The sequence below is a fragment of the Melanotaenia boesemani genome, chromosome 12, assembly GCF_017639745.1.
Source record: "Melanotaenia boesemani isolate fMelBoe1 chromosome 12, fMelBoe1.pri, whole genome shotgun sequence".
Classification (NCBI taxonomy): Eukaryota; Metazoa; Chordata; class Actinopteri; order Atheriniformes; family Melanotaeniidae; genus Melanotaenia; species Melanotaenia boesemani.
Window position 1 is genome coordinate 25,961,923 of NC_055693.1, and position 24,630 is coordinate 25,986,552.

At 38.7% G+C, this 24,630-nt stretch overlaps 1 protein-coding gene across 1 annotated transcript in view; it reads right to left on the reverse strand.

Annotated features, from left to right (window-relative positions):
- Positions 1–531: 531 nt before the first annotated feature.
- Positions 532–24,630, reverse strand: part of fn1a (fibronectin 1a) — a 34,282-nt gene continuing 10,183 nt past the window's right edge. The window contains exons 10-49 of the mRNA XM_042001751.1: positions 23,067–23,222; positions 22,616–22,744; positions 22,259–22,402; positions 18,261–18,382; positions 17,971–18,139; positions 17,693–17,878; positions 17,466–17,591; positions 17,188–17,277; positions 16,908–17,102; positions 14,972–15,250; positions 14,214–14,477; positions 14,016–14,110; positions 13,494–13,662; positions 13,269–13,355; positions 12,945–13,136; positions 12,110–12,382; positions 11,502–11,616; positions 11,313–11,389; positions 11,131–11,220; positions 10,771–11,037; positions 10,557–10,673; positions 10,143–10,307; positions 9,898–10,053; positions 9,675–9,788; positions 9,294–9,563; positions 8,878–9,089; positions 8,242–8,329; positions 7,949–8,134; positions 7,724–7,813; positions 6,696–6,887; positions 6,499–6,588; positions 5,442–5,562; positions 5,104–5,323; positions 4,644–4,814; positions 4,416–4,554; positions 4,092–4,259; positions 3,015–3,140; positions 2,618–2,724; positions 2,292–2,411; positions 532–1,795 (exon numbers count right to left, since the gene is read on the reverse strand). Coding sequence (XP_041857685.1) covers positions 1,727–1,795; positions 2,292–2,411; positions 2,618–2,724; positions 3,015–3,140; positions 4,092–4,259; positions 4,416–4,554; positions 4,644–4,814; positions 5,104–5,323; positions 5,442–5,562; positions 6,499–6,588; positions 6,696–6,887; positions 7,724–7,813; positions 7,949–8,134; positions 8,242–8,329; positions 8,878–9,089; positions 9,294–9,563; positions 9,675–9,788; positions 9,898–10,053; positions 10,143–10,307; positions 10,557–10,673; positions 10,771–11,037; positions 11,131–11,220; positions 11,313–11,389; positions 11,502–11,616; positions 12,110–12,382; positions 12,945–13,136; positions 13,269–13,355; positions 13,494–13,662; positions 14,016–14,110; positions 14,214–14,477; positions 14,972–15,250; positions 16,908–17,102; positions 17,188–17,277; positions 17,466–17,591; positions 17,693–17,878; positions 17,971–18,139; positions 18,261–18,382; positions 22,259–22,402; positions 22,616–22,744; positions 23,067–23,222 — 6,146 coding nt within the window. The 3' untranslated portion in view covers positions 532–1,726. The remainder of the gene's footprint in view (positions 1,796–2,291; positions 2,412–2,617; positions 2,725–3,014; positions 3,141–4,091; positions 4,260–4,415; positions 4,555–4,643; positions 4,815–5,103; positions 5,324–5,441; positions 5,563–6,498; positions 6,589–6,695; positions 6,888–7,723; positions 7,814–7,948; positions 8,135–8,241; positions 8,330–8,877; positions 9,090–9,293; positions 9,564–9,674; positions 9,789–9,897; positions 10,054–10,142; positions 10,308–10,556; positions 10,674–10,770; positions 11,038–11,130; positions 11,221–11,312; positions 11,390–11,501; positions 11,617–12,109; positions 12,383–12,944; positions 13,137–13,268; positions 13,356–13,493; positions 13,663–14,015; positions 14,111–14,213; positions 14,478–14,971; positions 15,251–16,907; positions 17,103–17,187; positions 17,278–17,465; positions 17,592–17,692; positions 17,879–17,970; positions 18,140–18,260; positions 18,383–22,258; positions 22,403–22,615; positions 22,745–23,066; positions 23,223–24,630) is intronic.

A 24,630-nucleotide genomic window follows, 5' to 3' on the forward strand; every position in this document is an offset into this window, starting at 1 on the left:
GCCCTTTTAAAAAGCCCCATGGGGACAAATAAAATTAATTTGAACTTAAATTGAATTGAAGCTGTTTGGCATTGCTATAGAAGATACGGTGAGTTTTTCATGGATGCAACCCACATACTTAACTCTGCTGCTCATCCATCAAAGACATGTTCTTGACAATTTAAAAGAGAAATAAACATGCTCTCCAAGCACATAAGATTTATTGCCAGAAGTGTTGTTACAACAAGGAAATAATCCACCCAACATAATTTCTTAGATCAGTCAAAGACTGTAATAGCTTTTGATAAATTAAAAATGCTCAGAGTAACAGAATGAAAATATTCTTCCTTTGGGAATTGAAAACGTGTCACCCTGCTATTCATTGTTCTGTATTGCAACCTTTACTCTTCTAATTTGTATTCCTATTTATGAGCCAACTACATTATATGTTTGTCCAATAAAGAATTAGGATGAAAAAAATGGAACAAATACAACTGCCCTAAAATTTCCAGTACAAAAATAAGTACCAACTGGTTATGGTTTAATTTTTTAAAGTTTATTAAAAAGATTCAGTCCACAGTAGTTCAGAGTTTGGCACCAACAATACAAAAACAAGTTAATTAAAAATAAAGTGTACACCCTAAACAGCACTGAGCAAAATGCCTAAATAAAAAGGGATAAATAAAAGAAGAAAAAAAAAAAAACAAACATGTATTTAAAATGGATATTGTTTTAAAACATCAGTATTTTTTAAAAATTCAGCTTGGAAATAACAATTTTAACATTTGGTAGGTCAGCTTTGCTTTATCAGTCCAACAGGTGTTATATTTTCTACTTCTAAAACAAACCCAGACTGCAGATAATAGACCAAAACTGCATAATAAATCCAAAAGCCTTATAACAGCTGGGCAACAGTGCTTATATACTAAATGGAAAGTTATCTGCTTTCAATGCTTTTCTAATTTAGAAAGCAGAATAAGCAGCACACTGACTACAGGGACAAAGACATCACACTTAAAGTGGCATTCTTTGACGAAAATAACTTTCTTTAATATTAATGCTAATTCTATCTGTTTTAATAAATCTGTCAAAACAGATTCATTTCAATCCAACTATCGTGTCTTATCTGGGTCAATACAGCTGAAACAAGAGTTGATAGAGTAGTTTTAGGGATCAATAAAACACTGTATGGCTGTGATTTTCTTTTAAACAAATCTCCCTCTTTTGTGATTATTTAAATAGACCAGAAATGATCAAACTAATGTTGCAGCAAATGTCCTAAATGATTTTCATCAATGCTTTGTTTTGGTCAAAGGAAATTTCTCATGGAATGATCTGAAATGAACAAAAACCCTAAAATAACAGCAAAAAAAAAAAAAAAAGAAAAAAAAAGACAACAGTGAGTTTATGTGTGTAAAGAAAAGCATTTTTGTGGTCAGGTTTACGGTGATGAAGCAGCAAAAATTTATGCTGTGATTTGATTAGAAAAATACATCAGATGATGAAATCCTGTTTCTGTTGATCAACACCCAGAAGGAAAGTTGGGCTCTTTGATGAAGCACAGAGTTTGGAGCAGAACATCTTGTTAAGGCACTAGACTTTGGTGAGGTGAAAACTTTAAAAGGCACAAATCTGATGGAAACATTGTCTTTTTAATGCAGCAAAAGGAGGCTTCCTTTTTGAAGTGATGACACTTTAAGGTGCCTCACTTCCTGTATACTCCTTTCTTCACACTTATGCTCCTCCTCTACTCTAGGGGGCTGTGAGCATCTGCAAGCAGCTCTGGCCTTAAACATTCAATCGGACACTGGATGTTCTGGAAGAGAGAAAAGACCCCCAAAAAAGAAAGAAAATTAGAAACATTTTGAACATTTTTGGGGGTGCATACAATCCTCAAAAACATTTCTTCATATAATTAATAAGTTAAACATTTTTAAAATGCACAAACAGTTTCAATATCTCAGCAAAATATTTTATTTATACAGTAATTTTAAGGAGTCTTAACACCCCCAGTCAGCCAGTCTTTCCTAAGATCTAAGGGTTCAGGAGTTTCAAACAATAGATCTTCAGTTTTTGAAGAACTAACAATAAGATGAAGTCAAGGAAAGACAATACTGAGAATACAGTAAGTAGCTTTCTATACAGACATCTTTAGATAAACTCACACATTTCCACTAGTTAATGGCTGATAAACCAGTACTCCATTGCCCTATCTCTTTTTTATTTCTCTCTAAAGCATATGGTTGGCATAAAACAAAGTAAGTATTATAGTGTTTAAATTTAACATTTGAAAGGTTGTCTGTGATACTGACTAGTTTACGTAGAGCATTTTCTCTGTAGCGGTCGAAAGCATCTGAGGGAACAGGCTGCAGGAGGTCAGCTTCCACCTCAATCTGTCCTCCTGGCCTCCTACAGTTCTCACACCGCCAGCCCTTCGGTGAGGGAGGGGAAGATAAATACAAACACAATTAACAAAAAGGCCAAAAGCAGTCTGACTACAAAGTCACCAAAATGCAGCTCTGAGTCTTCTCTATCAATGAAAGATAGAATATAAACAATTCCTATTTTTTTATCAGTTAAATACTACTTTTAAACATCCTGAAAGCAGCAAGGCATGACAAACAGAGAGGTTTCTTACCTGTTGTCCTCCATAACAGGTACAGGTACAGATAGCACCCAAGTATTCCTTCTGCCACTGGTTTCCAACCTGGTACATTTTCCCATCGTCATAACATGTCGACTCATCTGGACAATGGTGTTTAGTCATTAAAAATCCATAGTACTGAAGTACACAAATCCCACTCATATAGTGAGGAACATTTTAGTTACCAGGAAGTGTTACATACAAGACACAAACATGGATTCATTTCACAGAACATAAAAAACCACTGAAAGTCAAAGAATTAATTTCATGGGAAAGTAAGAAAAATAAAACATGAATGGTAGACAGAATTAAACATGAAAACTAAGTCATGTTAAATACAGAATATTGCAAACTAAACTCAGATTTCAGTTGTTTTCTTTTGAGTACTTACGAGGTTCACATTTGAATTCTCCTTTTCCATTGCCCAGGCAGGTGCAGCTCATCATGTGACCATTCTCAGCGCGGCGGTCCCACTTTTCTCCAATGCGGTAGTTATTACTGTTGTCATGGCACCACTCTGTAGAAGAGAGCAGTGGGAAACAGAAGGACAGACATAGAGGATAATAAGAGTAATAAGAAAGAAAGTGATGGGAAATGTAAAGAGGAGGAAGGACACATTGAAGGAGGGATGAATAATTTAAAGTGGATAGAGAAGGAGTAGAAAGTAGATGCATAAAAGGAAAGAGGATCATCAATATGTTTGAGGAGCAGTCAAACACCATTCAAACAGCAGTCATACAACAATATCAACACATTTCATGGTGCAAAAAGCATAGGCCTTCACCATAGTAGACAACACATGATCATATTGTTTTAAAGACACTAAACATGACTGAATATTCCTGATTCCCAGTGTGATGTAATTTAATTCATCCCAGTAATACTGCATCGACACTCAATTTGAACCTGGCTGACAATCTCAGTTCCTGGTGTTGTCTTGTTAGCTATAGACAGTGATGAGCAATACAAGTAACTGAGATTGGGTGTTAGTTGAGCTTCCTGCAAAGACAATGCAGAGAGATCTACATGGGCAGACTGAAAACAGCTAGAAAAATGTCATTTGTGTGATTAAGTTTTATACTAATCATATCTATAATACAACAATAAATGATTATGCACGACATGAGAAAGTGATGCAAAGTCTGCCCATGCTTCATGTTTGTTTTGTTATTTTATGTTGCAGCACATAGAACATAGATTGTATATTTCTATGGCTTTTCAATTATAGCTAAATAATAATAATAATAATAATAATAATAATAATAATAATAATATTATTATTATTATTATTATAAACATGTTTTTAACAATTCTTCTTGTGATTTGCTAATTTTCATTCTTACAGCTGCTTCTTTTAAATTCCATTTGAAGTAAATCACATAGAATTATTGAATTACTTTGTAATTCCATAGTGTGTGTTACTGGCTGTGTGCAAAGCGTGATGGGAAGGGGTTAATAAGCCACTCACTGGATGAATCACACCTAAAATGCCCACTGCCCAGCCCCAGGCAGCGGCACCACAGCTTGAACCCCGTCTCAGACATGCGTTCCCACTCTGAGCCCACCTCGTGGTAGGTGTGTGTGAATGTGTCATAACACACATCCTGGTTGGTGGTAATGGGAATGTCACCTGGAACTAAGGGAAGGACAAAATTAGGGGTTAAAACAAGCTCATTAGGTTGATTTTTGTAATTTGCTATTTGTTTTGCTTGTAACCACATTTTTCTCTATCAAATTTTGCAAGTCTGCATCATTCTCTAACAGAAAATCCTGTTAGTGAGCGCTACTGTACCAGCATTGCCAACAGTGACGACTTCCTCCTGGACCCTTTCCTTGGTCCCGCCCTTCATGGCCTCTACAAGAACATTATAGGATGCTCCAGATGTCAGTCCAATCAGCGTGGCACTGTTGGAAGTGCCTGGAAGACGCATCTGCATGGAGGAGGAGAAAATATCAATGCTTGGATCCTGCGTTAGTGTTTGACATGCATGCAGGTTACAATGTGTGTGAGTGTGTATACCTGGAAGCCTCTCTCCTCCAGATGTGTGATGGGGGTACAGGACACCTCATACTCTGCAGTTTCAGGGATTGGTTGCCAGGAGATGGTTGTGATTGTTTTTGCTTCTTGGGGCAAGTCTGTTTCGTTGTCAGGGAAACCAAAAGCAAGACCTGGCAGCTGTCTGTCACTCACCTGCAAGGTCAAACATGAGTGAGCAGATCCCAACATTTTAAATATGTACTTTATGTTAAATATTTAGAGGATAACAGCTAATCCATTAGCAAACTGGCTGTTTGGTCACTCGTCATGCTCAAAATTTCTTGATAAGTCTCTCTTTATCTCTAGAAATAGACGATTGTAATATATATTATCACATGACCAGTTTATGGTCATATGCTTTTATTCAAGAACCAAGGACAACAAGAAAAAAAATGCACTGAGATGTATCAGGTTTACAAAAGTGAATCACAGTTTCACACACCTTGACCAGGGGTACTCTGTTTCCATCAGGGCCTGCTACAGGAATATAAACCAGGGGCTCTCTGAGAGTGGGTCTCTGGCCTTCTTTGGGACCACTGTAGGGACCATGAAATCCATTATTGGGTCCCAGGTTCTGATACTCTGTATAAATGTGCTGACCCTGCTGGCCTGGATGATTCTGGCCACTTGTGCCAGCTAAGTGGACATGGTTGGAATCAAAACTAGACACAGAAAAGAGAAACAAACAGTTTTTGAGTGCCTTAAAAAAACATGGTCTCTCAGCACAGATATTGTGCAACTATGATTTAATAATTTCAGCATGACCATGCAGATATTTACATCTTGGTATTGGAGGTCTCTGGAACATCCAGGATTTCAGGGTTGGGTCGATTAGAAACAGGAAGCTGTGGCAGGTCAGGTACCAATAGTTGAGGAATAGTTGGATAGTCTGTAGCCGGTTCTAATTACATATGAGACACAAGTATACAGACGCTTAGAGGAAAGCAAGGCAAAACAGACTTTAACCAGCTGAATTAAAATCAGGAAAAACACAAGATGGCTTCAACTATGTTCCAGTTTAAAAGGCATGATACTAACTGACCACCTCATCTCAAATGACGCATGCAATACATTAAGATGAAATCTTACTACTTTAAATGTAAATGTAAATCTGATTAATCCAAAACAAACTGCAGACAATTACATACAGTGTTGTATCTTGTTCCAGTACCAGTTATACACTTGGGTGGATTCAATCAAAGTTAGATGTTTTGTCTTGAATAATGTTAATTATTGACTGCAATCTTGCTTTTAAACAGATTAAAACAGGTCTTGAAAGGAAATTCTAATCTCATATCTGGTAATAATAATAATAATAATAATAATAATAATTTCAGAATAGTGGCTTTTCTTTAATCATTGGTTTCATAAAACATCAATTATTCAGATAAATAAAGGAAGCTGTTTTACAAGCTTGTAGCCAGTAGAGGGAGGCACAGCATTGATTTAAAAGTTTTCTTTTTCTGCAAATGCCAGTATTAAGCCATTTATCGTGTATTATTTTTCTGTTTCTAAGCATGAAAACTAAGCACAAATGCAGATTTATCAGATGCAGATGCCAAAAACTTCTCTTTAAGTTTAGAGACAAGACAATTTAAGATATGTAAACCAAGTCTTGATGCAATTTATGAAAGTAGTAACAAACAAACCGTCTTTAATGTTTCTTAAATCTCATCATTGTGAATTTTTAGGGAAGGATTAATATTAGCTTAGTTTATATTTTACAACGTCTGTGGTTAGTTATACTTTAACCAATTATTTAATAATTTAAGCCACTATATATTACTAACCAGTAAAAGAAAAAAGGACAGTGATACATCTAACTGGTTGTACTTACGGGTTCTGGCCTTGCCCACTAGTGGTGTGCTTCTCAAAGTGTTCTGCAGCGCTACGATCTTAACGACGTATTCTGTTCCTGGTTTCAGTCCTATGATTCAATAAACACAAGTCAAGAAAAGTTCATAGCATTTGCAAAAAAAAATTTTTTTAAATGTGTATTTATCATTTAGGTGTTTGAACTTCTTCTACACTCACCATTAATGGTTGCAAAACTTTGGCCTGCGTGGGGTCTAGGAATGACTTCTCTGGGCAAACCTCCAGCCTCCTCATAGGTGACATAATAGCTAGTGACCTTTGGACTGCGAGACAGATCCCACATGAATGAAATGCTGGTGGGATTTAGGGAGGTGAAGCGGATATTGGTGGGTGGGATGACTAGTGGTTGCGCTGAAAGACAAACAAATAAAGTGTTACTTAGAAAAACAAACTGGATTTAACTAGTGAACAGACTTGGATGCATTTCAACATGCCGTATTGTGTTTTTTTGTTTTGTCCCAAAGAGAAAACAAAGCAGCGGACTATCAAATCCATGCATGTCACCAACAGCACTAATAGGAAATTTTGATTTTTCCATATAATTATCTTACACTGTATTCAGATGTTAGTTTAAATTTCTGTGTGGAAACAAACTATTCAAGCGTTAATTTTTATTCAGAAGAGCAATTCATTTATGCTTCATATGACTGTGGGTTGTATTGCATCTTGATCTCACTCATTTTTTAAAAATGTATGGTGCGAGACAGCAGTACTGCAAAAGTGGGTTAAAAAAAACATTTAGAAAAATCTGTTAAACTCCATAGAAAAAGAGCTGCTACAGGAAGGGAACCAGGATACACTTGTATGGTACAGATCATGTTAATGTATTTCTTTACGTGTGGTAACACTAAAAAAGTGTTTAGACATAATGTACAGAGGGACACACTTGTGTTTAAAAGTTGATGTGATTTGTAAATAAGGTTGAGCATCAATTGTACAGTATCTGTGAAATCTGAGACTCATTAGATCCAAACATAACCAGTAAAAGTAATATTGCTAATAAATATTGCAGGAATACCCCACATGGATTAAATTCATCTTTGTTGTCAATTGTGTCATGGCTCTATACAGTAAAACAAAACAAATAGATTTTCCATAACATCTCCGTAAAGGTGCAACATTTCTGAGGTACACACAGATAGGACATATTTCCTGAGTTAGACTGCAGGAAGGAGTATATTTCTTACCTGTGGTTGCAGTCAGTGTGAGAGGTATACTGCGTCCATTGCCCTTCAGTGTATACACACTGATCTTGTAAGTGGTGCCAGGCTCCAGACCTTACATATAGACAGACACGTGTGTTTATACAAGCATTTTGTGATGACTGAACTGTTTTACCTGCTATTATTTTATTTCATTTTACAGTTGCAGGTTTTAGTTTTATGTATTTGACTTCTTGTTTTTTTGCTTACCCGTAATAGAGTATGAGCGTGACTCAGGACCGATTGTCCTTTGAATGGGAATGTAACCTGAAGAGGAGGAGGTGGGCGTGGCTTCAATAAGGAAGCCAGAAATGGTGTCTGTCTTGGACCGCCAGGTCAGAGTGATAGAGGAATCGTTCAAGTCAGAGATACGTACACGCCGAGGGGGGCTGATATCTTTAAATAGATAAGTGACAGAATAAAGCATTAGTAGGAAAGAAGTTAGATATTAAAACTATTCAATAATCAATCAGAATGTCAAAATTTGTGAGCTGAAGACTCACTCTCCAGAGTGGTGACCTCTCCCTGGACAGGCCTGCTGGTTAGAGCGTTCTTTAAGGCATAAACATGGATTTCATACGTTGTTGCAATCTAATGGAGAAAAAAAAAAAAAGAAGCTGTTACACACTCCACAGAACAGAGACTAAATCTATAGCGTATCAATGTAAAGTTTTGTCCATGGGTATTAACCTGTTTAAGCATCTCTTTTTGTCTGAGTCATGATCAACAAGTGTGGAGACTTCCGTGTGTGTGAGTTAGTCAAAATACATGAAAGTGCACCAATGTGGAAACTTAAAATATTTAAAACTCAAAATAAAAAACTCAAATTATTTGCACCATTAGCTGATTAATTAAATTCATCACAGCCATTTCTATTGGTTAAATCTGCACACCTTTCTTAGCTATTTAAGAACCCTATTGCTGTAAACTTCAGGATGTGGAAAAGCAAACTCTGCCCACATTAGAAGCCATGTCCTGTTAAATTTAGTGTGGGCAGAGCTGAATGATCCAGCTGCAGGTTGCAGCCAGACATACCTAAGCTACACTGGTATGATCAGGTAAGCAGGGATGATATTCTCAGTTACGTGTCTTAAATTATGAATTTCAAGTAACTGTGAGTAGATATTGTTCACACCCACCATGAGTCCAGAGATATGTGTCTCAGTCGTGTCTGGGGCCAGGTTGATCTCTTTGGTGGGTCCACTCTTGTTCTTTGGGTTCACAACTACACGGTAGCCGGAGAGGCCTGGGAGACCAGTGATTCTATTTTCCTGACCTGGTGCAGTCCAGTGCATAGTGAAAGACGTGGGGCCAACCTGGGAGAACTGGAGGTTAGCAGGAGGAGAGATCGCTGGAGGCAATAAAAGAGAAAAAGAAAGCAAGAAAAAAAAGGTGAAGAAACATGAATCAAACTCGACTGTGTGCTCCTTAGTGTTTGACTTGTGGGATTGAAAAAAGACAGGCTGTTTTCAGGTTTTACACTAGCCCTTTTAATTTTAACTTCTTCCTCATGCCCCATGATGTACAAACATATCAGATACAGAAACTTCCTTACCTGTGGCTTGTGTCCCGACCAGTGGTGTACTAGAAGTGTCATCGTGCATGGCAATGACTTTCACGGTGTATTCAGTGCCAGGCTGGAGACCATAAATAATAGTGGACTCAGCGTCTCCTCTGGGAGAGGGAAGTAGCTCCCTTTCACCTTCCTCTGAACTCGAATACAAAACTCGGTAAGATGTGACAATTCCATCAGGACTGTCCCAAGTGATCCGCAAGGCGGTGGAATCAATGTCTGAGAAGGTAAGGTCCTTAGGTCGGTCTACATCTAAAGAGCAGAGGAGAGATAACAGAGCAATAGAGGTAATAGGAAAGTTGTTATATTTCCATTTGTGCTTGTTTAGCAATAAATATATCTCTAGAAATGTTAAAGTCTTACTTGTTACAGCATTCACCACCAGAGGAGAGCTTACACCACCTGGTCCAACAGCAGACACACTCAATGCATATTCTACTGTTGGCATCAAGCCTGAAAATGTAATCTCTGTCCGGTCTGGAGAAGAAAATGAAAAGGGTTAATAACTGAACTCAAAAGCCTACATACTGAAAAACAAACAAAAAAATAACAAAAACACTAGCTTTTATGAACTTGAAGACCATACCTGGAGCAACCACTTCTGTGAAAGAAGGTCCCAGTCCATTTCTGGGGACCGCAGTCACCCTGTATCCCTCGATGGGACCCTGAGCTGGGCTCCATCTCACTGTGACGCTGCTATCATTAACATCCGTCACCTCCATTTTAGAGGGAGAGCTGACACCTTGTTAAAACAGAACAGTTTAAGAAATTAAATCCAGCACAATCACAGAAACAATAATATGTTCTGTAAAGTGTGCAGCATGTGAATACCAGTTTTGTGCATGACATAGATTGGGATACTGGATGCGGGACTATCTCCTCTGCCGGTCACAGCGTAAACAGTGATTGTGTAGTCAGTGCCGGGCTTCAAGTTACTGATCGTAGCAGTGGACTGAGAGCCGGGGACAGTGAACTCCTTGGGGTTACTGTCACCTCCTGGGACAAGAGTTAAAGTGTAAATCCCAATGATGCCTTTTAATAAGTATCATACTAATGATGAAATAAATAAATAAAAAGAAACGGTTAAAAAGGATTTAACAAAAAAATCAGAGTTTTTAATCTCTAAATGCAAAATACACACAACAAATGGCCACTAAATGAAGAACACGAAACAAAAAGTAATTGTTAGAATGTTGAAAAGCACATATTCAGTAAAAAAAAAGAGTCAGTTTATGCTCTACTTACCTGACTCTCCATGAGTGATCCTGTAGTAGCGCACAGTGACTGGTGGGGCAGCCCAGCGGACTGTGATACTCGTGGGGGACGAATCCAGCACTTCTAGGTCAGTAGGAGCATCAGAAACTGAAGAGTAAAAGAAGAAATTAGCACATAAACAGCATTTTGGTGTTACAGTGATGAGTAAATTCAACAAATCTAGTGTTGAACCCTGAATTCTTACTTGTTTTCTGTTTTCCGCTGAGCGGCAGGCTCTCCTGTTTCCCGCTCACGGCAAAGATGTTGACCAAGTACTCTGTGTCTGGAATGAGTCCCGTTAGAGTAAAGTGGCTCCTGGACGGGGGCAGCCTCTCATCCTTGGCCCTCCCACCACTCACCATCTGGTACCGGATGCGATAACCAGTGAATCTGCTCTGGGGAGCGAGCCAGTGGATGGTGAAGGAGTTGGTAAAGATTTCAGAGAAACGGAGACCAACCGGCGAATCAAGAGCTGAAGACAGAGACAGATGGACAAAGGTCAGAAAAAAAGCGACAACAATCATATTATTCTGGAAACGGATCCTATATTTATCACTCAAATCACCTGTTTTCATGGTGCCAACAAGGGGTGAGCTCTCTCTCTGCTCATAGACACACACAACGCTCACAAGATACTCTGTGTTAGGCAGCAAATCTGAAGATGGGAAAGAGGATGAAACAACAATGTAGTGATCTGTGTGTATGTATATATGCTTATGCGAATTATATATGCTTGCAGCCACTCACTCTTCAGCACCACACTGTTGGTCCTGCCTCCTACGCTGGTTTCTGTCATTTCATCTTCATCATCAATGGGATGATACCTTATCAATAAAGACAACAGCAGCATGTCAGGATGCTAAAATTACCATCTAACAACTGAATGAGAGCAGTAATGAAACATTCTTCAAGCTCAATGTTATGTTCTTCTCATACCTGATGAGGAAGCTGTTGATGTCAGCAGTATGCGGGACTTGAGGAGGAACCCAGGTGACTTCCATAGAGTCTGGACTGACTTCACCGAAGCCCATGTTAGTGGGTGCTGGTACGGCTATTTGAAAAAGAGAGCAGCTTGATTCAGTGTTTATCCAAAAGGCAACATTAGATCAGTTAGATTTTTACAGCAAGAAAACTAGAGAGAAACATCAACATTATCATCTTTAAAAAAAAGCGAGCGTCTGTGCTTTATGTGCAAGCCTGAAATTTTACAAGATCTTAAAAGTTGAAGAACAAGCAGCATTTGCCCTGGGTGGCAAAATAAGCCTTAGTATGATAAAACCTCTCAACTAAAACCAGATGGTCCACGCGTGCACCGTAACAGGGAGGCTTATTAAACTGACAACGCAGCGTGCAAAACAATTACATCAGCACCTAAAGAGTTTTTGTTTGAGGAGCCGCGTCACAACTAAGAACAAGATTACATTACATAATCTTGACACACACAATGTCATTTGTGTTTCCCCTCACATGAAACTCAAATCACACCATCAAACCTCCTTCTAGATCATTTTCTCTCTCTTTTTTTTTTTGGTAAGAATCCTTACAGGTCTGCTGAGTCAGAATGGTGGGTTCACTATCGCCGCTCTCCGTCACAGTCACCACGCTAATGTCGTAGTCTATGCCAGGTTCCAGCCCGTAGACTGTGTAATGCCCAGTGGATGGCGTGACCATGTCTTCAAAGATGGGGACACTCTCGCCAGCTGCAACCACTGTGATCCTGTAACCAGTGATGGCTGTAGTGTTGAGCGGTGACCAGCGGAGACTGATGGTGGTGTCACTCACATCCTCAAAGCTGAGGTCAGTCAGCTGTGGCACCTCTGGACAGGTGGAAAGAAGATTTGGGAGGGGAAAAAAAGAGAAAAGAAAGCAAACAAACAAACAAAGAGGCAAAGGTGGACAAAAAGCAAAGGGTTTTGACACACAAAGAAGAAGGAAACAAGACACCCAGGAGGTAGTGGTTAAGCCAAGTGATGGTAACTGTACTTCCAGCAGCTTGATATATTCAACTTATCATATAGTCAACACTGATGGAAGAGTTTCTCCTCATACGTCACCATTCAGTTAGATTATTCAATGAAATGTCTTCATTGAAGGCTCTGAATATATTACAGTTAGTGAAGCATTTGTGTTAGAAAGGTTCAGATTTAAAACAGAATATAAGAGATAGTATTTATCAAATGTTGAAATATAACCTTCAACAGTTTTTGAGTGAAAGACAGGGCCTTCTGACCAATTCACAATTTAACTTTGAACAGCATATTTATGTATAGACACACTTCCCATCTAGCTTCCTCAGGTTGAATCTACACTGCATTCTCTAGAGGACTTAAAAAAATAGATTCAGCCTCCTAAGCCTTTTCAGAAGCATCTCAAACCTACCCGGTGTGATGATAGTTGACACAGGAGTGCTCTCCATATCATCCTTCACAGTGACAACACTGACATTGTACTCCACTCCTGGACTGAGATTCTCCAAGGTGCAGGAGTTCTGCCCAGCCTCCACAAATTCCTCCACACTGTTTCCTTGTTGCCCATTGGTGGGTGTGCATGTCACTCTGTAGCCTGTGATGTCTTAAAAAGGCAGGGATTGGGAGAAAGCCAGGTAAGAGAGGTATGCAAAGTTGTTAGATTAATTATCTTTGTGTTTGGTGTGCTAATAATTAGCTTACACACAGACATACACATATGTATTTGATTTCGTACCTGGTGTACCAGCTCCATTCCACTGGACGATGAGCTCCCCAGTGCCTGGGTTGGACTCCAAGTTTAGATCAGTGGGAGGAGACAGAGCTGGAGAAGAAAAAAAGAGGTTTTTATCAGAAGAAGAGTAAAAAAAATGAGAAAGATTGGAAGAAAATGGTAGTGAATGAGAACAGAAATAAAGATGACAGTAAAGAGCCGAGCTGTACAGATTAATTGTACACTCACGTGTAACAACACGGCGGGTGATTGGGGTCCCATGTTCTTGGCCGTTAATGACTGGTTGGACGCTGTAAGTGTACTCTACTCCAGGAGTCAGACCGTTAATGTAAATACTCCCCGAATCAGAGGTCACATCTCTTGGGGCTTCCCCTCCTTGACTGGGCCGTACTGTCAGCTGGAAGACAGATGGGCACAGAGTCAGACAGACTAGCGGAGGTAGAGGTCAGAGGTCAGAACATTCTCATCTCTGGTGTACCATGCTCTGACCAGAAAGATGCATCTCTTAGGTCTTAAATTTCCATGATGGTCAACTCTAAAGATACCCAAACAAAGAATAACTAGAAAGTCCTTGCATATAAGAACAATCACAAAATCCAGAACCTGATTACAACAACAAAAAACAAACAAAAAAAAAAAAAAACAGAAATTAAGACATAATAGAAGTATGGATACGTTACGATACGATATGTTGGATACAGACATAAAAAAAAAAAAAAAAAAGGCGACTCCAATTAGCAGTGAGCATACCTTGTATTCAATGCGAGGAACTGGAGTCCAAGAGATTATAATGGAAGTGTCAGTCACATCAGTGTTGAACTGAGGAGCGTTACCCATTGGTGGGCCTAGAAACAGCAGAGTAAAGATCAAACAAATTAGAATAAATCTAACACCTTTTAGCTCTGTGCAAAGTGGCCACAGTGCTTCATTAATGCACCAGATACTCACCAGTGGTAAACACAGTGCTCTCTCCAACACTCAGTGTGTTGTCCTGTTCTGAGTGCAGTGTGACGGTGTACTCTGTATCAGGCTTCAGGTTGAGGAGGGTGTATTGAGTTAGACGGGCAGGCAGACGCAGCTGTTTGGGGTTCGAGCCCTCAATAGTGAGGAAGAGACGGTAGCCAGTAATTTTGGCACGGGGTGCATACCACAGCACGACTGCACTGTCCTCAGTCACATTGGCAAAATGGATGTCTGTGGGGGCATCTGGCTCTAAAACAGGAGAAGTCAGTAAACACTGTCAGATGAAGAACAATCTAATTTAAAAAGAGGGAAACTTTTTTTTATGTGGGACATATTGATGTTTCACTGTTTTAACTTGTATACAAATGGCATCTGTTTTCCATTACACACAGTGCCTTTCAAAAATTGACACACTTGAGATGTTTACATTCTTATTCATCATGCAATACTAGCCTTCTTATCAGTCTCAGATTCATCCTGTACCACTACAAAAACCTGTTTCAGCCAAAGACATAATAAAAAATCAGCAACAAAAAGAACAAAGAACCCCACAACAGATGTTAGGACACACTCATGGCAATGATCTCGGTATCAAGTAACTGTGGATTAGAGTTAAATCCACAGAATGACTGTGACTAGTTGTCTGATTGGAACATCTGGAAAAAGGTTGAGATGATCCTTGTGATGACTACATCTGCTAACCAAGTCCGAAGTGGTATTGTGAGTACATTTCTCTTACTTACTCGTGGTTTGCTCCCCAATAAGTGGCAAACTTTCCTCTCCATTGTGGATGGCGTAGATGTTGAAGCGGTACAGTGTGCCGGGCTGCAGGTGAGTCACTTCAATGTAGGAGTTTTGACCAACAGGCAGAGTCATCTCTGTCGGGGTAGAAACAGACTCCTCAACTGGGACTATGGTGACCCGGTAACCTGAGACATCACCAGCTGGGCCAGACCAGGTCAAGACAATTTTCTTGTCAGACACTTCGAAGAATTGCAGGTCAGAGGGAGAAGCCACTTCATCTGTGAAAAAGAAATAGACAAAAGCTTAGTATTTGGCCATGTTTGATCAAAGAAAATAGGTAGAGCCAAGAGAAAATACTACAATAGTTTGGTGAAAACAGAGGAAATATGTTCAAACTTGGCCCTTCTTTCAGTCTATGTGAGCCAGGAAACTTCTTGAACAGCAAAATATATGTGGACATAATTCATGTCCATTAATGCCTTTCTCCTTTTTATAGATGAAGGGAAAAAAGCAGCTCAGTAACTTAAATCTTAAACGTCAAAGACAGCTCATCTCCGAGTGAAAAGCTGGAACGAGTCTTCTGCACCTGTGGGAATAGAAACTGCTGAATGCAGAAAAGTATGTGAACTACTCATAAATCATAATACAAAAAGTAACAGGCTCAGGCAAGAGCATAAAATGTATTAAAATTTGTCATAGATTTTAAGTCTTTTGTTGTCTAACTTATAAAGTCTTACACCCTCTAGTCAATTACAATAAAATTACAAGTTACTAAAGAAGTAAATAACATTCCTGTTTTGTAATTTCCACAAACTAAATGTCATATGAATGCCAAAGAATGGACAGCAATACAGAAGAGATGGACAAAGACCAAAGAAAAGAAAACAAATATGTAACTCCTTAAGGATCTTAGAAAGAAAAGAAGGTTAAAAAGAGAAAGAAATAAAAGGGGGGGGGGGGGGGGGGCGTCTGGACTGATCACACTTTTGTCGTTCCAAACCTGCGTAGATGCAAAATTCAAAGTGAATTAACTACAAAAAAGCTTCACTTTAAGGATTTAAATTTTTTTTTTTTGCAAAAGGGCCCATGGCTTCAACTGAATCTCATGATGAAAACAGAAATTACTTTTTACTGCTGACCTGCCACAGCAAATCCAATCAAATGCTCCTGATATGTTTCCCAGAGTTTATTATCGTTATTAGCAAGTGTACTAGCTGTGCTTTAGCATCGGTTGTGTATTATGTGTATTTTTCATGGCATCGGAGACTTTGAATCTCTGTCCAAAGATGACAAAACTCTCTAAACTAGGCCACACATATTTAGTCCATCATAAAAACTGTCCAAACAAACATTCACAAAGTTCTCCAACATCTGCAGGACTGGCTCAACTGTATGTTCGACCTGGCAGACTGTTAAGTTTTATGTAACTCTAGTTGAAAAGTATAACAACAGCTGTGAACTCAATGGCTTCGCTTTCCAGTGAAAAAATGGAAAATTGTACACTTCTTAAAAATATATCACTAAATATCCCGTATGCCAAATGTTATAAGTCACATTTATCATGTTCATATAGATTTGAGGGTGACACAACAAAGATCAAAATCAGCTCCTAATGCTAAAAATATTAAGGCACAACTTTACCAAAAGAGTGTATTGACCTTCACATCTTACATCTTTGAGAAGCAGATCAGCACAACCTCCTTGGTAAGTTTCATCCTCTACCATAAGAAGAATGTATGATGTTGAATAAGCTGATGTAAACATAAAAAAAAAAACCCACATTCATTTTAAAAAATGCTTGAATCCAGAAAAGGAAACACAAATTTGAAGAAACATTTCCTCTAGAATCTGATCCAAATATAAAGGCTGACTGAGTTCAATTTCCTGTTTAAAGATCACGTCTCTGTGTTGTCATATAGAGTGTTGGCCATTTACCCAGCAGTGGCTCTCCAGAGGTGTTGATCTGGACAAAGATAGGTTCACTCTCCAGGCTATGTTCCACTGCGTAGATACTGATGTTGTACGCCTTCCCAGGAAGAAGGTCACTAAGAGTGACAGATGTTGTTGTATTTGACAGAATCAGCTCCGTGCTTTCGCCTTCTACTGATGGTGTGTAGACCACACGATACCCTGCATGGAGAGACATTATGGTTCATTGTGTATGGGTGAACCATCCAGGACTTTTGCTGTGACTAACAAGATCACTGCAACATACCAGTGATGGGAGCCAGGGGTCTTTCCCAGCTGATCACGATGGAGGTATCTCCCACTTCCTCCACTTCATGCTCCTTTGGAGCATCAGGTGCTAAATATGAAAGGGAAAATTATAACCAATACATGTTTACCTTATCACTTCCTCTAGAACCCTGGCACAGGGTGCAGGTTACTTACACTTTTTAACATTTATTGCCATTTTTAAGTCTAGTTGTGACAGGATGAAAGAAAATCATACCAGATGAGAGATAAGAAGAGTGTGTACAAGTGTCCACTCACCAGTTTTAGATGAAGTAGATAGAATGAGAATGTCTTCTCCATTTGTAACCTCATAGACATTAACATTGTACTTTCTCCCAGGCAGAAGCTCATTAATATTCACTGAGGTAGCGGTACGCGGCAGGTCTAACAAGAAAAAAATTATTTAAACAAATGTATAGCAACAAATTACAAAAAACAAATTTTAATAATAGTATGGAATCAAACTGTGAAGTGTGTGTACTTACCTAAAACAATGGGCTCTCCAGTGCCCTGTCCCTGCTCGGTGAGCTCATACTCCACCCTGAAACCAGAAACTGTGTCAGAGGCAGAAACCCACGAGATGACGAAGCTGCTGGAGGTAATTTCTGTCACTGATTCCGAGGTGTCAACCACAGTGGGAAGTGGTGTGGTCTCGCCGTGGGAAGTCATCACTACAACAGAAATGGAGACAGATAGAAATGAAAAAATCTTTGTAACAATCAGAATGGTCCAAGTTTTTCAAATCAGGTTCTGTTAAACTCACATGTTCCATAAGTGGTGGTAAAGTCAAAACGTGTAGCTTCTCTGTGTCCAAACCGCAGCACACTGACCAGCTGACCCTCATATGTGATGCCTGGTTTCAGACCGGAGATGGTGTAGGAGTTCAGATGGCCTGGAATATTCACCTCCCTCCATGGACTACGGGAGTCTTTCTGTGATGATTTGTGAGAGGGTTTAAAAGTTAACAAAAGGATGTTTGACAAGCTGGTAGAGACATTTAAATCAATGGATTAGGGACAGAGTTATGTGTTAGATTGTAATCAGAAACCTTACCACTCTCCATTTAAGGATGTACTGGGTTATGTGAGCAGATGGTGGAGCATTCCACTGAATAGGATGGGAGTTGGGCTGGTTTCCAGATTCTGTTATGATCACCTGAACAGGACGATGACCACCTGGGAGAAAATGAGAACACAGACAGGAGTAAACACACAGGAGCTGCAGCACAATACGCTTTATACACTACAGCAATGTTAATGATGTCATTTTAGGGATGGATACCGACAAAAACAAGTAACATTATCAATCATAAATTTATAAAAACAAAATCTATTTTTATCTGACATTGTCAGCAAATTTCTTCTCTTACAATCTGAGAAATAAAAACCTGTTGCTTTACATAACCCAGTTTAACAGTGGCTGATTTTTCCTGAACGTACAACAGAAAGTGGGGAAAAACTAGCATGTCCATGTGAGATTCCAGCACAGATTTCCATTGCTAGAGGGGAGAAAACTTTTACTTTTCTTCTTCTACTTCCCTGTGCTGCATAATCATTCCTCTCCTCTTAGATTAGTGAACGTAACCTGGAGATATAAGTTGACTGATTACACAGTGACAATTGACTTTTTGTGTAAGTTATTAATTCTCATCTTTTTTTTAAATTTATTTATTCATTCATTCATTTATTTTTGACATTTTTTATATTTCTGTATCTAACCCCACATAGATTCCTCCAAGCAGACTATATGGAACACAAAAGTAAATAATCAAAGCAATCTAACAAGTTTCATTCAGCTGGTAGAAAATACAGTTATGTTGAACCACTTAACACTGCTCTTTTAATCTTTCAAGCATATAAAAGGTCCCTAATTAAAAAGATGAAGCAGTGTTATCTTCACATAACATAGAATTTAAAAAAGTACCAATTTTAAATTGTTTTAACGTACTTAACTGCAGTTTTGTGCAAATACACGTGTTCTCAACTTTTTATCTGTATCTTCTCAAAACAAGACAAAATTTGAAATGTATAAAACAGAAATGTTGTGCTCTTTCCAAAGAGTTATTAGCCAAAAACTGGACATGTCTCAACATGGTGTGCTGGGTGTCCTTAAAAGATTTCAAGAAAATGGACAAGTGGAGGAGAAAAGAAGAAGTGCCAGTCATTTAATAGAACTTTCTACAGTAGATGAACAGTATCTGAACGTGATGTCCTTAAGAAATACAAAAAAGAATCCTGCAAACGCCTGACACAAGCCATGGAAGGTGCATCTGGACCTTCAACTGATCCATTTCCTGTTGGCCAAAGTCTAATCAGAAATGGTCTCAAAGGAGTGGTAGCTGTCAAGAAACCATGCATAAGGAAAGGGAACAGGGAGAAAATGCTGAGGCAAGCTAAACGTACAAGAACTGGACTAAAAATCACTGGCAACAGGTTTTATGAGAGCTGAATCGTCACCAAAGACTTAAACATTATTGCAGCAGTGTGGAATCATCTTTACAGAACAAAATGCAGCCAACATCCAAAGAATACCCTTGAAATATTCTTGAAGAAACCTGGAGAGCTATCCTTAAAGACTACTTAAAGAAATGACAAGAAATCTTGCCTAAGAGGGTTCAGACTGTGTAGAAGAACAAAGCTGTTCATATTACATAATGATTTTCAAGTGTTTCTATTTATGTCTGCATAAACTGCTGCACTGTTTCTTATTTTTATAGCAATATATAAAGAAATTAAGGCTGTCTGCACAGTACTGTATGTCCTACTATTAAGGTAGCCATAACATGTCTTGGAAATACTTGTGCAGCCAAACATAGTAAACGAGAATCTGGAAAATTCATGCAGAAGCTTCAAGAAAAAGATAAATTAAAATATATACAAACAATATGCCAATGATGCTGAAATAAAACACAAAACAGAAACAAAACTAGGGTAAATTCAATTACTAAAAAGCCACTTGCAAAATTATTGTGTTGGGAAAAGTCTTGTAATTTAACAAACATAAATTTCATTGCTTAATTTTCATTCTCAATTCACCCTAAATGGAGCTAAACAACATTTAACAGCTACCAAATCCACTTAGAGCATGTTAGCAGACTTCTTGGGAAACATTCCAGGTGTGAGTTCTGCTGGTCATTACTCCATCTGACAGCACTCTAGACAGACTTGTGGTCTGCATTACAAAACACAGCAGCCCAGCCTGAAGTATACAGATTTTCCAAATACTCCAAATAAAACACAAGTTTTATTTGGAGTATTTGACACAGCAGCTCAGCAGATACAAGAGACACAATCTGAGCAGAAGTAAAAATGCTTAATTGTAATGATCTAAAAAAATTAAAAAAGGATATCAAGCTGTATTTAATGTAAACAGAAGTCATGTGGTGAGCAAGCTCCTGACAAAAGCTGCACTAAAAGAAACTGGTAGCTTCTATAAAGAACTGAGGTTTTCTAGCCACTTTTCCAAATAGCAGACCAGTAATCAAAGTTTCTGAGCAAGTGGCTCGGTTAACCAGAAGTTGCGAGCAGATACGAAAAACCTCAAAAACAATCTGGGACCAATTACTGCCTATTACAGACCCACAGGCCACTGGGTAAGGGTAAGGGTTAGGGTTATGTAGAATCATACGTGGGAGGGACATGAAAAACAGATGCACACTTGCAGTGGTTATACACACACTCACTCTCTCTATCTGTCTCTCTCTCTGATCGTTCCTTGCACACAGATCTTGCACATTCATGCACACATCCACCCTTACTTTACGCATAGACATAACATAGACTTCTAACATTTGGACAGATGCACAGTTAAGATTGACATTAAAGGGAGGTAATAATGAAAGCCAACCTTAAAGACATGCCCAAAAAGATAAAATTACAGCACATGCAAGGAGAGATAAACACTGATAACAGACAAGAGGACAACTTTTTTTAATAAGATCTTATCAGTGCATGTGCTCTGTCGGAGGCTTGTAAAAACTTGTAAAAAAGAAAAAAAAATCCTTAAATTTGGTTTCAATTTCCACCTTTTATGATGTTTTCCTGTTTAAGCCAACTAAGTTCAAGACTGGATCTCTTGCTGCCTTTAAATCTTTCTATGCTGTATGTTGTATGCCCAAGCACACACAGACACACAAAGCAAGTTCACACATGGTTGCTATTATGGCCACTTATGGCAGAGTAGTGCCCCACATTTTCTATCTCCGTCAACCTGCTTCAGCAAACCAGTAACAATTCAAATGTTCCTTTACATAAAAGCCTGACAATCCTGACGCTCTTTTCACTTGCAATACTTTGCAGCCTAACTTGGAACTTCAATGTCATATTTATTTATGCTGTGGGAGATTTAAATGTTTTCCACCCTTAAAATACCTAATCTGTACCACAAAAGCTCATCATTCATGGGTGTTCAAATTTAGGGAAAATGTTAGGCAATAGGAACAGAATTACACCCACAGTACTGTATTTAGGGATACCACCCGAACATAATGCAACAAACATCTTTAACTAAATAGTTTTAACTAGAAGAAAACTGGAAGTTTTGTTGGTTCTAGTTATTGTTACTTCCAATTCAAATAAAAAAAAGCTAAACTGAAAATTGTTCAGTGACTTTTGCAGGCAACAGATGTAGGGTTTTATACAAAGGTATGGGCTGTAGAGACTGATGCAGCTGTGGCAACAACACAGGAGATGTGCCACATGCTGGCAGGAACAAAGACTTTAAGTGGGGGGGGTGCTTGTAAAAGAGGAAATCACACCCCTCTCCCCATCTCTCTGTTTCACATCAAAGTCAAGGGCCTCATTTTCGAGGCGCCTTGAACAAATATTTTTTTAAAGTTGGAAAACAGTTTGTAAAGGCCAAACGAGTGACCAATGCGAAAATGAAAAAGCAAAGTCAAGACTGTGACAGGCAGACCAAATAAATACTGAAGTGGTAGATGTGTTGATTACATTAAAACTTCTCACCTCCCATGACCTGATACACTGCAAAATATGGTATCATAAAATTCCTGATCCATATAACAGTATCATTACAAAGCATATATTCCTTACCAGGGTAGGACTGCTGGGGTTCACAGCTGAGTTCTCCAACACCGTTGCCATAGCAATAGCATTTGTACATGATTCCATGGAGAACTTTATCCCAAGATTCCCCGATCTGATAGAAAACTCTCGTCTCTGGCTCCTGGCACTGGTCTGAGTGCAGGGTTACACAAAAAATATGTGAAACATCCCTAAAATGTATGTATGTATGTATATATACGTCAAGAGACAAATTAAAAAAGAAACTGTAGAGCTTGTGGTAATTAACCTATGCGAGTCTAAATACAGTGAGAGAATTTGGACCATTAATTTAAATTAATATGTTACAGCCCAGGACAATGTAAATCTGTAATATGATAAACCCACCAATGGCATCACACTTCCAGCGACCGCGCCCCTGCCCAAAGCAAGTGCAGTTCATCATGTATCCCTCATCATGTTGTTTGGTGAAGGTCTGGTTAACCTCATAGGTCAGTCCATCCACACTGCACTGGTCTGCAACAAACAGATAAGCAAAAATAAAACATAAAAACAATGGCCTAAGTTTTTGTTTTATTTTTCCAATGTCTAAATACCTCTATCTTCATATTTCAAAACTTTGCGTGTGTTTTTGAATACATGTATTGCCCATACAGCCAAGGCCATTTAAAGTGCAGGTGTGCATGCTCATGTTTGACCTTTCTGTGGGTGAGTGATTACATCAAACATGACCTTTCACCCCTTCTCACTCAAGGAATTCTAATATTAGTGGCTAATTATCATGCCATGTGTACTGTCACTCTCAGCGTCTTATATTTTGTCTTATACACTCGCATACCTTTGAGCTGAGAGTAAGCAACACAGCTCCATTCTCCTCGTCCATTGCCAACGCAGGTACACCGCATCATGTGACCGAGTACATCGTGCCGTTTATCCCACTGGTCTCCTACGCGGTACATCGCCCCTTCTGTTGTTGTACATGCTTCTTCTTGAGCTGGAACACACAGAAAAGAAATTTAAAAAATATACTCCCGTTGTTTTGTTTTTTTAATGATCTGTTTTTTAAGATTACACATCCAGGGGGCAAAGCTGTTATAAACTTGCACACAATGCATCCATGCATGACTACATCATACATAGTTACAAACACGCTGTGCTGAATGATTCCCCTGAAAGATCACGGACTTCACCCTGTAATTATCACAGAACGATGGAGAGGATACAACCACCATAAAGCACCTGTGTCCGTAGGAAAGAAAACTTTGATTAAAAGTTAAAACCAGCTGTCCTGCCTTCTTGTGTGTATGAAAGGCTGAGTGTTTGCCATATGCCCATGGTTAATTAAAAGACTGAGTGGCTTTTATCAGAGATAGAAAGTTAGCACATGTGGGTGGGACAAGAAGAGACTTGTGTTTATGCAAGTACTCGGGTGTGATGGGAAAAAAAAATAGTACATGGCACACTGGCTTTATTTTATTGCAAGTTTTAGCCACTTCTCCAAGTGTTGACCTGCAGTCTGTTTAAACAAAGGCATGAAGGAACAGAACTTATAAAAATCAAGACTAAAACTAAAAATAAAGAGTCCTGATGCAAACTGTGGCATTTATTATTGAAACAGACTTATCACAGATGAAAAGCCTGTTTTTTTTTTCATTGCTTTACAGCAGGTGAAAAAGCAGAAATAAATGATATGAGGATGTGGACAAACTTATGCTTGCTTCTGGACCAGAACTTCTTAGAGGAAGACTTCTTGTTTTTCAACAGGACATTGGTGGCTAAATACAGGATAAATAAAGTAAATGACGTTTTAGAGTCCAGACGGGGCTTTTTTTTTTAATCCTGGCTTGATTTTTGTCAGGCTTCCTGGCTCTTGGAAATAAAAATTCTTTAGACTTGGGTTTGGTGGCAGCACATCAAGGCTGGAGATCATATGGGACAGTCAAGAACCTCAGCAGTGGTCCGTAAAGCCACTTCCAGGCTCAACCTTAATTAGACATTTGAATAACTGTAAAGAGGGCTGCAGAACCAAAGTGATTTTATATTATTCTGTTAGTATAAAAAGTGTCTTAGCATTCTCTGCATGACTGAGCATATACCTTTTAATGAGAAATGTGTATGGTCAATAATAATAAAAGCATGGGTGAAGTTCAAATGTTCAACGCCATAATCATGTTTTTTTTTTAATTTAGGTCATTTTAAAATAATTTAGGTAAGATAAGTTTATTTATGTACATTTTTAAAATACAATAAATAACTGCATTCAGAACACACAACTGTGACTTGCAATCAGTACTTTTTGGGTGATGTGTCTAACATTTTATTTTGCAGTTTCCTGTAGCTGGAGTTACAAGAACATTTTTACACCTTAATCTGTACAGATCTTGTACAGTAGGTACTAGGGA